Source organism: Squalius cephalus (assembly GCF_949319135.1).
Source record: "Squalius cephalus genome assembly, chromosome: 6".
Taxonomy (NCBI): domain Eukaryota; kingdom Metazoa; phylum Chordata; class Actinopteri; order Cypriniformes; family Leuciscidae; genus Squalius; species Squalius cephalus.
This window is the reverse complement of record NC_137127.1, coordinates 29,407,694-29,421,184: the sequence shown is the minus strand read 5'-3', so window position 1 is coordinate 29,421,184 and position 13,491 is coordinate 29,407,694. Positions and strand designations below refer to the sequence as shown.

The following is a 13,491-nucleotide window of genomic DNA, read 5'->3' as shown; positions in this document are numbered from 1 at the left end:
GTTTGTCGTATCGAACACTGACTGTGTTATTGTTATCACCTGTTATTTGCACACACTCCAGGAGTGGTACGAAGGCATCACCTACTGACTGGTATCGGATAATATCTGTGTATATATAAAGAGTATAGAAACCTCCGTGTATGTCGGCCTGATGCATTGCATATGTTACAACATCCTTTTCAAAATTTGTTTTTCCAGGGTTTGTTTTTTGTTGCATAGAATCTCCTATCGGGACGCCTGGTTTCAACCCTAAAATAATGGCTAGTTTTCCATGGAAGGTTATTGAAATGTTAGGTTTTGCTTTCAGAAATACTACAGAAATACCCATGAGGGGCTAGTAAATCATTTATCACACTAACTAGGGATGGGACCTTGTCGTAATAACCTGTTTTTATTGGTATGCGTAGTCTCGATAATTCGGTCTTCTTCACATTTACACCACGGCGTATGCTGTTAGTATTCTTTTCATCGTCGACAGTGGTGGGTTCGATGTTTATCTCAAAAATGGCATCTTTGCTGTTAACACTAGAAGTCCCAGAGAGCAGCCATTTGGCTTTTCTACCTATAAAACCCGCAGGACAGCCGATGGGCTGGAAGGCTTTAGGCTAATATCCTTAATCACCTGTGAACGGTTGCTTTTGTTATGTAAATAATGTGGGGCCATGCTGAGCCACTTCAAGGAAACTTGTGTTTCACTTTGCCATCTTAGGGAGAAATCAACACACATGTTTTTTTTCCTTTGTTGCTGAGATTTATTGATAAAAACAGTACAAAATAAAATAGAAACCAACCATTTGTACACATATTTACAAATATTATTAAAAAGTGAGTGAGTACATTCCAGCAATCACTCACAATCCTGGCACTGCCATGGTATCTCCCGTCTGCATTTACCACATGTGTATCTGTAGCAGTGAACACATCGCACAGTGGCATGATTGTTCTTGCATTGGTGTTTGACTTGACACATGGCTCTTTTTCCAGGGCTAGGTGTGGAGGGTTGTGTCCGAAGCAATTGTTCTTTTCTTGCCTTCTTCGCACACATATGAGAGTTAGCCAACTCTCTTGCAAGCTCCACCAGGAAGTCCACCCGTCTTTCCTGCCTTCCGGTGCATGCTTGATACAGCACATGTGCATTCAGTGCTGCCATGTCAATCATGTTATAGAACACGGCAACTGGCCAGCGCCGTGTCCCTGTGCGGACAGTGTACTCCCGCACCATCTGGTCCATCACATCCACGCCGCACTTTGTGGTGTTGTAAAGGGTGACAGTGTTTGGCTTCCTTTTGGTGGTATTATCAGTCTGAATCACGCTGTGCATGCTGCTAAGTATGTAGACGGTCTTCTTCCGTTTGGGCGCATATGCCGTCAGCGTAGCAGCAGTGGTTGAAAACACCTAATAAATAAGATAAATTGTTATTTTCATAGCACTTTTACACACAATGACACACTTGGCGGTGTTGATTCTAAAAATTAGAAACACAAACATAGAACCACAAAAGACCTGCAACATACCTGAGTGGTGAATTCATTGCGATCTGTGTGTCTAGCGGATTGAGGGATTTCCCGGCGAATCTTGTTGACTGTGCCGAGGATGGTGGTTTTCCGGCTAAGAAGTTTATGCGCAAGTGACAGCGATGTGAAGAAATTGTCCGTGGTAACATTTCTGCCCTTGTCTAGGAATGGTTCCATCAGCCTCATCACTACATTTTCAGACAGTCTCTCTCCACTGGGACGACTAGGGTCCTTGCCAAGATATGGGAGGACATTACAAATGTACTTGGATTTTAGGTCGCAAGCCACCCAAAACTTGATCCCAAACTTGTCAGGTTTAGTTGCAATATACTGCAGGAAACAGCAGCGAGTCTTTGATGGGAAAAGCTGTTCATCAACGGTGATATGTAGACCAGGGTTGTAGGACGTGATGCAATTGGTGACAAATGATCCCCACACACTGGAAATTGCAGCAAACTTATCAGTCTTTGCTCGATCCCTCCGGGTGGACCTGTCATCAAAGCGTAGGTGTCGCATGATGTCTTGGAAGCGGTTTCGCGGCATTGTTCCAATGATATGTGGGTTTCCCAGGTTTGCTGACCAGCAGTCACGTAGTGATGGAACCTTGGTAAGCCCCCGCAAGATGACAATTGCAATAAATGCCATTAGTTCAGGGAGGGCCATGAACCAATGAACATGCTCCGTTTCCTGTGCATGTTGAATAGTCCATTCTTGAATGCTATGAAGCATGTCAAGAGTGATGAAACACAGGAAGCTCTGAAGGCGACTCGAGATACTTTTCCTGGCCTTAGCCGTTGGCTCTCCATCTGCAGCGTACGCTTTGATTGGGGTGAAAGGGAGACGCATCCCCACCTGTTCTTCACGCCACACTGTGCCATCTTTCGCTGTCTCTGTCAGGTCAGTCCCCAAACGGGCTCTCTTTTTTGGTTGAGGAGCAGTCTCCTCATCTGCAGTGTGAACAAATTCAAATTGTGAGCAATGGAAAAGTCAAATGATATCACAAATGCATGCATAGATACTAATAATAATTCCAGTATCTCCTTCTCTGTATCGAAATAATGTCTGAAATATCTTCCTAAATAAAAAGATACAACTAAAGCAAAGAAACAACTAATAATGTTTTGCACTTCAGATGGCAGTGAATGTCTGCTAAGTAGTACAAACAAAAAAGTGGACAATACAAAAAAGGCAGAGTAAATATTTATGTCACTCCACTCTGCTTTTTTGGTGTTTTCCACTTACTGGTTTGAAATGAAATAGGAAATAATATGAAATGAAACTTAACCTGAAGACAGATCAGACAGCTCTGAGTCCGAATCCGGCTGTAGTTCTATGTCTTCTCCATCTGAGTCACAAGGGTTTACTTCACTCAGGATAATTTCCAAGGCCTGCCGAGTGGTGAGTCTTCTCTGCATTTTCTTTTCTTGGAGAGGAGGTTCGTACACCACAGAATTCTTGAGGGCACTGAAGTAGTAGGCTATGTGCAGTGAGATTTTATCCACCTCAGCACAAAAGGAATTACCTCTCATTTGAGAGCAAGCTGCATGCAATTAGATGTGCTAATTCATACCTGTTTACACCTGGGCAAGACCTTACATGCCAATGTGAGACATGGTCAATCAAGTTCTCTGCTTTTAACAGCCCTCCCTCCCCCCCCCCCCCCACACATACAAACAAGCCACCAGCAACCATTCACACACACCCCCCAACCCCCCTGCAGATTGCTCAGGTAATGACCACATTTACACATGAATTGATGCTAATGATAGCCAAAAGACTAGCCAGTTAGCATCCACTTGGCTAAAGGAGGGTTACAAATCTCTGGGACTTCTAGTGTTAAAGGTGTACCAACTTCTAGGATATTCAATTTGAACAAGGCCCACCTCCCATTCTCCTTTTATATTTATAGGTGTAGCCAACCTTGTTCTATAATTAGAGATTGTATTATCAGGATATACAGACAGTGAAGCATTGCATGGTAGTGTGACATAAAAAACACCCTCTGCCATGTCTGTTTTTTTTATACAACTGCAGGCAGTCTGTGTTTGTCCTTTGTTTTTATGGCACCTGTACGTCGACTAATTCTTTCTGATCGATCCATGACGCAAATTTTGCAGGCCAGGGTTAGGGTTAGGGTTAACATCGCGAGGTTTGGTATCTCCTTATAGGTTATGTAGCACCACAGATTTGTTTTCTTTTCCCACATCAATCGGTCTCATCTTGATGCTTCTGTGATAGCTCACATTGTATCCTTGTGTAATGTCTTGAAGTATGTCAATGTAACGTTTGGAGTTTATAGCTGTTAAATATCTCCATATTCTTCCTTTTAAGGTTCTATTAAACCGCTCGATAACACAAGCCTTTAATTCTGTGTCTGTTGCAAAATGGTTAATATTGTACTTTTTTGTCATGTTTTGAAAGTGTTTGTTAAAGAACTCCTTTCCAGACATCCCAACCTGCACAAAGTCATTTCCGGGAGTCAAGAAATCTCCAACGGGGGGGGGGGGGGGGGGGGGGGGGGGGGGGGGGGGGGTTGGGGGTGTTTCTGATTAATTCGGTTCGAGAAATCTCCAACGGGGGGGGGGGGGGGGGGGGTGTTTCTGATTAATTCGGTTCGAGAAATCTCCAACTTAGGGGGGTTCTGATTAATTCGGTTCGAGAGTAGAGATAAAATCCCGAGGTACACACGCACACTAGCGCACACACGCAAGGTCTCTCGCTCCCTCTCTCTGCCGTGATTAATTCCTCTTGCTTCCGGGAGATTTTAACTGATTTGCGGGCATCAGGGAGCCGCTATCAATATGCGGGAGACTCCCGGAACTTCCGGGAGACTTGGGATGTCTGCCTTTACTTTATCTGTCTGTAATTTCTGTGGTACACGACCCTCTTTCAGTATGGATTCAAAAGCTCTGGAGACCTCTACACCACTCTTGTTTTTTAATGCACGTGTCCATGCGTACTTACTAAACAAATCGATGCATGTCAACAGAAAGTGATTGTTGTCATTTACCTTGGCATATGCAGACATATCTACTAGATCGGCTTGGAACTGCATAACACCATAGACAAAAACCCGATTCCTTTGATATTTTAGTGGTACACTTCTGTGTAGTGTATACGCATCCTCACCAGCGAGCCAGTCTGAAATTTCTTTATCGGTTAAACGAACCCCCATCTCTTTTAAAACAGCTTCTTTTAAACATTTTTTACCCCCTAAAGAACCAGGGTTAGAAGGTGTGTAATAAATCTTTTTAATTTCTTCTGACATATTGACACTTCACGCTCCACAAAAGAATAACATGGATGGTTTAAGTGGTTCGGGTTTTATTTCTTAACCCCCTGAGGTCGGCAATCACGCCGGCGTGATCTGCTCGCTTTTTTTTATCAGTGTAAAAGAGACTCATAAATACTCTGTTGACTTTGATTTTCCATAGGAGTTTCATACATTTACATTTACATTTACATTTATTCATTTAGCTGACGCTTTTATCCAAAGCGACTTACAATTGCTATATATGTCAGAGGTCGCACGCCTCTGGAGCAACTAGGGGTTAAGTGTCTTGCTCAGGGACACATTGGTGTCACACAGTGGATTCGAACCCGGGTCTCTCACACCAAAGGCATGCGTCTTATCCACTGCGCCACACCACCCTCAAACGATCCTGTTAAGTGTGTATTTTTTTTGTGTATACTCACAATAAAAACAAAGTGTTGTGCTTTTTGCCAAATAAAGAAAAATAAACACGACGCGAGTTCTGCCTTCTCTCTGTCAGTTAACCCCCTGGGGTCGGCGGTATCGCCGGCGATACCAGCTCCCTTTTTTTATCAGTGTAAAAGAGACTTATAAATACTCTGTTGACTTTGATTTTCCATAGGAGTTTCATACATCAATCGATTCTGTTAAATGTGCATTATTTTTGTTTATACTCACAATAAAAACAAAGTGTTGTGCTTTTTGCCAAATAAAGAAAAATAAACACGAAGCGAGTTCTGCCTTCTCTCTGTCAGTGTAGTCCATTCTGAAACGCGTCCGAAAATGAACAATAACTCAGCGAATACTCAGTCAAACAGACATACAGACACACAGGCATGAAGCTTGAATTCTCTTCTTTTAAATTAAGTAATTTTTATAAAAAACAAATATTCTCAGTTTATGCAATCTGTATGAAAAGAGAGAGATGTCAGTCGTTCTCATCTCAGCTCATTAGTTTTAATTTGACCCCGCCCACGGAGAGCGCGCGCTATTCAAACGCAAATGACTGAGGCAATCCACGCAAACCTGTAAACGCCCCCATATCAGCTCGAGAAAACACATCAAGCTTATTCAGATCATTGTACTTGTTTACACCGTCTCGCGGCGCTGTGAGGAATAATACTATCGAAATAATTATAATGGAAAATGTACCTCAGAAGTGCTGGTATTTCGAGGACAACGGATCCTGAGCTATGGAATACTGTAGTAAGTTTTTTTTTCATTCTCAAGTGAATCGCGTTGGATGGATTAACTCCTAACACAAGATTTCGTGTGGTCGGGGACCACAGTAAAAAGCTACCAGACGACTGTTTATATTTTTTGCTGCAACGACAAGGCAAAGCTCAACGTACGTGCGTGGCCTATTCGAGAATCTGAGCATCACACGTGCTACGACATTAAATTTCTGTTTCAGTGGAAGGATGTTCGTATGCTTGACAATATATTTACAAGCATAGACAATATATTTACAAATTTGAATCGCGTTTCTGTGTGTGAATGAATGTTTCGCTTTTAGCAAACTGTATTGCTATACTGAGTAAAAATCGACTGAAATATGTTGAAATAAAATGTATTTGTATAAGCAACGTATTAAACTGCAAATTAACATTTATATTTCTTATAATAAAAACGAAAGACCTATGTTACAGACATATGAAAGACAACATTTCGTTGATTAGTTTTGGATAGATTATACATTTTTACTGTAAAATATCTGCCACATCAAATAAGCTTTTGTTTGCCAATTTTTGCTCATATGTTAAATATAGTATGTTTTGTCAAAAATAAAGTAATCAAATAATATGTTATAGTGTTTATTCCAATGTAGCCTAGGCTGTATTCAAGTAATGAATCCTTAACTTTGAAATATGTATGATAAAATGTATACTTTAGTTTTTACAAAGAAAGATTACACTTGAATTGTTGTTGTAATTGTAACCTTTTTAATAAAATATATATATATTTACAAGGTAGATGTAAACAAACTATTAAAAGGTAAATATAAGCCTTTTCTTTAAATAATTTTTATTGTGTTTTATTAGTGACAAATTTGGGGAGAGGATAAATATTCCAAAACTGAAAATACAGTGTAACGCAAAGCACATGATCAGACGGCGTGTTGATTAAATTACTGAGATTATCCCGTGATTAGATTCCCCCCCTTTTAGTCTGGGACCCAATCAACGTACTGGAATACTCATTTACAAACACCTCCATTGTCTCAAGATTCTGCCGCGTAAGACATGCAGACCAAATGGCGCTCACAAATGGCTTAAATCATTGACGGCCTATCTGAAATAAACAGACTTACTGCTAAATCAACAGAAACCCTTTTTGTTTATGGCCGGACGAACATCCGCTGACCAGAAGAGCGATCTCCGAAAAACCCCCTTGGGACATCTCGCACACTGATTTACACCTCAGAACAACAAGACTTTATCTGAACAAATGTCCCAAACCATGTTAAGTGCATCATTGTTAAAAACGCACACACATAACCTCTCACCCCTCCCTCGAGGACAAAAGTTCAGCGGCAGCATGAACTCTCAGTCCTGGTCACACATACACGCGCACACAAACACAGAAACACACACAGATCCTACACGTGTGAATCAAAATCATCTTGTGAAATGTTTAAAATGTATTCTCTTGATGTGTGCATGATCCCTTATCCCAAATATTATGCTTATATAGCTTTATTTGTTTGTAATCAATTTGATGTGATTTTAATCGCAAGAAATCATACCCCCGTGTGTAATTCGACCAGAAAAGTGTCATTCTTGGTACTGTTTTGTTCCAAAAATTCCAATCGTTACGAATCTGTGACACAAAATAGCAGAAAATGTGTTATTTAACTAAATATCCGCAGTATTGATGATAAGAACGGAGTTATAATTCCACTAGCTAGTAATAAAGGGCGTGTACACCTCGCGACGTCAGAAGGTGGGGACAATACGTTGTTAAAGACGATTGGCCGGCATACACCAGAGGGCGTGAAGCTTGGCTCCTTCAAAATCTCGCGCATCTCTCACAAACAGCGCACTTCGCCAGAGAGAGAAAGACGGACACGCCTTCTTCCATCCTTGGAAGCCTCGTTCGCGTTTATTTTCATTTTTCTTCCAAGTTTTATTTTCTTAAAACTACTTTTACTTCAGTTGATAGTCTCCTTCAACCAACCAACGAAATCAACTTAAAGCTAAAATCATCTTGCTAAGTTTTCGCTCGTTTCCAGTCGCCATAGCAACTAGACGCTGTGACCTCTGTTTCGGTGACCACGTGACCAAGACGCTTTGTCTACTCCGACTCGACGCACGGACACACAAAGGCCGAGCTTCACCCAGAGTAACGTAGACTTTAAATTTACAATCTGAAGTGCTGTTTAAAGTGTCTAACATTACTGTGTCTATTGGGGTTTCGTTGTGAAAGACTGAGCTGTATCTATCTACCTCTAAATTCTTTCACTCACACTTACACACTCTTTTCCACACACATCTGCACGTACACACACACATACACGCTCACATATCCACGTGTTCCTAGACAGAAACACACGACCACGTGCTGCTAAAGGCGTGTTCCTACACACACACACACACACCTCTTCTTACTACGCTATCCTTGGACCCACACACAAAGCCATTCTTAAAATCCCCTCTTATTCTTTCTTTCTCATCTCTCTCTCTTTTCCTTCTCTTTTACGTTTATTTTTGCTATATTCCTCATTGCGATCGTATATTGTTTTTGTTTATGCATATTTACTCCTGTGTGATTTAAACTAGTATATGTAACCAGTAGCTCGTTTGAATAAACTTTGTTAAATCATTTGAATTGAGATTGCCTGTTTGTTTCAATACTGAGTCCCTGAGTAGTGCAGATTTTTACCTCTTAACGCTCTACGATAAATTTTACTATTGAAAGAAATCTCAAATGGTCTAAAACACTAAGATAATTATTTTCTTGTGGCCACAGAAAAGGAATTGTCTATCAGTGTTAAAGACGTGAGATTTCCGTTCAGATATTGTACATTTTGTGTGCTGGACGTACAGTTCGTACAATAAATGAACATTCTTCGACTTATACCTAAAATTTCCCCAAATTGAACATATTCTACCCGTCTATATCAGTGAGTACTACAAGCAATTGTGTAACCTCTGATATAAGCCGAGGTTTTGACCAATTCCCTATTTGGGAATTCTTTAATTCATGTAAGCAACATATGCATAGTCACATTAATGCTAATTTGAGCTAATTAATTCCCTAACATAAGTCATTGTTGCTACAACAGTATGAGAATTAACTGCACAATTACTAGACATGTTTTCCTTGGATATTATAGGCCAATTTTGCAAGCACAATTTGTGGAAAAATAAAAAAAATTGAGATGCTTCCAACTGTTGCTCTTGCATTCTTTCTTGTGGCTCAGTCAAACACCTGAATGAATGGCTCATTAAGTATGCAGGCCCCATTGTCTCCTCAGGTGCGAACCACTAAATATGCATAATGGTGTTGGAGTGTTGACGCCCACTTCGCATATTGCCTTTCCAAACAGAAAGTGTTTTGCAAAATTTAAATCAATGTATTGTGTTATGTGAATGATTAGGGAGGATGATTTTCACATCATTTTGAAGAAAGAACTCTAGGCGACAACATCCATTAGTCAAAAGTCTTATTGACACATATTTAGTATGTGTTTTGTGGCCTTATTTCAGAAACTTTCGTTTTTAGTTTTTTCAATAACCATGCATAAACATTATTCTCTCAAAAATGCAAACATGTACATTCATGTTGCTCACATATTATGGTAGCCATGTTTGTGCTAAATAGAGTGTAATTACACCTTTGCCATTAATATGTTTATAAGCAACTGAAAAAAGCACAAATGTCAGGGCATGTCAGAACATCTCAAGGACCCCAAAAACACCTTAGACCCCAGAGGCTTAAACATTAAAAGGATACAAAAGGTATCATACAGCGTCAATGTAGTGTAGAAATTGTATGCACATCACAATGTTTTTCTCAAGAATGTAATCAACCAGTGTTTCAACAATTTCACATACATCAGTCTGATTGTTTCTTGTCAACATGTCCACACATAGATCCGATACATATGTACACAAGCACAATATATCAGCTATTCTAATAAAGCTACCACATTCAGTCATCAGGTCTAAAACTTTTCTGATGGTTACACAAACTGGATCACCAGCATTAACACATAATCGCATCATATCTGACCATTCATTTGACACATTTCTTACAACAGACATTTGTTTCTTAAGGTTTGTAAAACGTTTGGCATCAACACCACATCTGTTTACAGTAACCGATACATTGGCACATTCATTAATGTTGTTATACAACAAGGTGGTCATCTCACATCTAATACGTTGTTTAAGTAGACACTTAGCCAGTCCAGTTGCAAAACAAGTGTTCCCCATGCTGTTGTCACAAACAGTCAATTTGGACAATACCTTTCCAGCTATCCACAGCGTCATAGACAATTTGTTCACTGCTGCCGTCCACAACTTTCTCTCTGACTTCGCGAAGCTTCTCCACAATGAAAACCTCGTCACGCAGTTCGTGTAAAATAGCATCCACTGACCCCTGAATCCTCTGGGGGTGAACCCTTAAACCACAACGGCTCAATGCTTGAGCAACGATGTGCTTAAGGTCTGGTCTCACCAGATTATGTGTCAGTTCCTCAAAGTAGGCGTCAAAGAAATAGGGGTCCGGTTCAAACAAACAGGAATGTCTAATCTGACTGGGGTGATCCACTTCACAACCCAAACAGATTTCTTTCAGCTTTTTGTTGATGACGTGTTCCAGAAGGACCACAACAGTTGCTTTTATGATTTTGAACCCGTCAGAACGGATACAACTGTCTGTGTTGTCAATTCCTGATAAGGCCGCAGCTCCAGCTATTGCACCGGTGTTGCCATATGGAGTTGTAAGGAAGGTCAGGTTGTGATATCCTAGATCCATACAAAATTTATCCAACCAACTGTTGTCACAGGTTTGTGGGTGGGGTTCCAGCAGTGTGGCATTGTCATCAGGCATCGCTGGGACAGTCTCGGGGGTGTTGCTGTAGCAGTAGACAGGTATAGATCCTTGAGACATGGTGAATGAATGTTGCGATTGTACACGTTTTTAATGACTGTAATATGTGGGTGGGCTTAAGAGGCGGTCTTCAGGGTTGGTAACGCCCTTCTCAGGGTGAAACAATTGCATCTTTACAGAACTGTAGCGATCATACATGTCACACCATCTAAACATCTTGTCTATGCTTGTAAATATATTGTCAAGCATACGAACATCCTTCCACTGAAACAGAAATTTCATGTCGTAGCACGTGTGATGCTCAGATTCTCGAATAGGCCACGCACGTACGTTGAGCTTTGCCTTGTCGTTGCAGCAAAAAATATAAACACGACCACACGAAATCTTGTGTTAGGAGTTAATCCATCCAACTCGGCGACGTATAACGGATCATCACCACAGTCGTTCAAATCTCTCCAAACGTAGTTGAAAAACAGAAACCAGTCTTTGTCTTGAAAAATCAGACATGGAGTATGCCATGTAAATTCGTCTCCAACATCTGCAGTGTAGAGTTTCACAATACGCAGCACCTTGTCAAATGCATATCTCAGTACACGTTTACCAGACATTGGGAAATCACATTTCACATCAGCTATGTCTTCATGAAGAAACTTTGTCAAGCTAACATTTTGCGTTTTCCTTGGTGCAAAAGTTAGTTCCTCTCTCATTTCAACAGGTCCTCTTGTTGGCGAAATACACATGACCTTTCTAGGGGTTATAGGAGTTCCCGGAGCAGCCATTGTAACAGAAAAATATGCAGAATGTCTTCTGTATCTAACACTGCAGCCCCTAACCTTATTTAAATCCAAGGTGTAGGTAGTGATGTAAGTGTGAAAAGGCAGACCAGGGAGGACCACAACATAAAAACTTTAATGGCTAGTTGTGAGCTCATTAACACTAGAACAGCCATGGCGGTCATTTTGACCGTTTTGAATTTTATATCTGCAATAACTTTGTTGAAAAAATAAATACAATCCTGCTGGTACCTGGCTTTTCCTAAAAGTGTCTGTATTTTCATTTAAAATGTTTTTCATATAAATTACACATAAGGCAAAAGAACAAATGAACATATTTACCTATTTCGGCCATAGACGGTCATATTGACCGCACTGAATTTCGCAGTATAATTATATGCTATACCAATATACACAACAATAAAATGTGGTAAAAAATACACTAAACATATTCAACAACAAATCATTTAAATCTAATGATATTCAGAACAGAACAAGAATGAAAAAAATAACTATAAACAAGCCACAATGAAATACTTTATAAGCGAAAGTGAAAGTAAGCGCCATTAGGCTCACGTAACTCTCTAATTAGAATCAAAATGTTTCAACATTTGCGATGTATTTGGATGGTAAACTATATTCTTTATTATATAGGCTGTGTACTTCACTCATGTTCCAATATGGACGGAAAAAATCATCCTCTTCACATGCGCAAAATGGTACGAATTGTACTAGGCTACTGACAAACAGAGCAGTGGATTTTTTATATGTTAGGTTGACTATTTTATTATTATATTTTATTATGGCTATAATGAACAGGCTGCAATGTCAAGATTGCAATGCTGGAATATGGTGTGTGTGTGTGTACTTGTCTACCTATCTAAGTGGGGACCTTGGTGTCGTTACACACTCACCAACAGGGGACCGCCGAGCCAAGTGGGGACTTTTTTCAAGTCCCCTGTTGGTCATGCTTTAAAACATGTTTAAATCAGCTAAAACACGCTCTGGTGAATTTTTTACATTTTTGACCAAGTGGGGACCTACATGTGTGTGTGTGTTTAAGTCCATACTCAGCAGCGCTCCTGTAGGCTGGAGCAGGAACTGCAGTGGCCCATTAACACACGTCGTTCACACTTCTCTATTGTTTGAATGGCTGCTGTCCTAGAGGCTCTGAGACTGTAGAGCTGCTGTTTAACTGGAGCTTTCAGTAACACTTTATAATAACGCCACGCTATTACTCATTAGTTAAGAATTAGTAAACAGTTAATCATTTTATAAAGTTTTATATATGAATAGACATTAATAAGCAGTATATAAATACAGATATAAATGCTTTATTCTTGTTTTAAAAGCATATCTATAATGTGTTTAATAATTGTATTTTCATACTTTATTAATGATCAATTTATCATTTCTAAATAAAGTATAGGATCATTTGCAAAGCAGTTATTTAGGAGTTGTCAGTGGTTCATAAGATCACTTAGAAAGTGTGAGTAAATGATTAAACTATTTAAATGTACATTCAGACATATTATTCAGACATATAGTAATAGTTACTCAGTGTGTTAATAAATGCTTTATTAACATGTATTTCTACTGTAATTCAGGTAGTTATAAAGTATTTAGTAGTGGTCAGTTCACTATTTTTGTGAGCTCATCTAAAGTGAGGACTAGTTATGCCTTGTAAAACATTTATAAAGGAGATTTAAAGGCTGTTAATATTTCTATGTTCTCTATCGCTGTGTTGTGTTTGTTTCCTTTTTCTGTTTAGAAGAAAACTAAGTCTTTAAATCTCCTTTATAAATGATTTACAAAGCACAACTAGTCCTCACTTCAGATGAGCTCACAAAATAGTTAACTGACCACTACTAAATGCTTTATAACTCATGAATC

At 39.7% G+C, this 13,491-nt stretch overlaps 1 protein-coding gene across 1 annotated transcript; it reads right to left on the bottom strand.

The window, feature by feature from the left end:
* Positions 1-847: 847 nt before the first annotated feature.
* On the bottom strand, positions 848-10,885 carry LOC307159877 (uncharacterized protein; the record flags this gene model as incomplete). The annotated part of the gene is made up of 4 exons (XM_079873576.1): positions 848-1,396; positions 1,516-2,462; positions 2,801-2,992; positions 10,240-10,885. 4 exons carry the CDS (start codon positions 10,883-10,885, stop codon positions 848-850), a joined length of 2,334 nt encoding a protein of 777 aa, XP_079729702.1.
* Between the last annotated feature and the right edge of the window lie 2,606 nt (positions 10,886-13,491).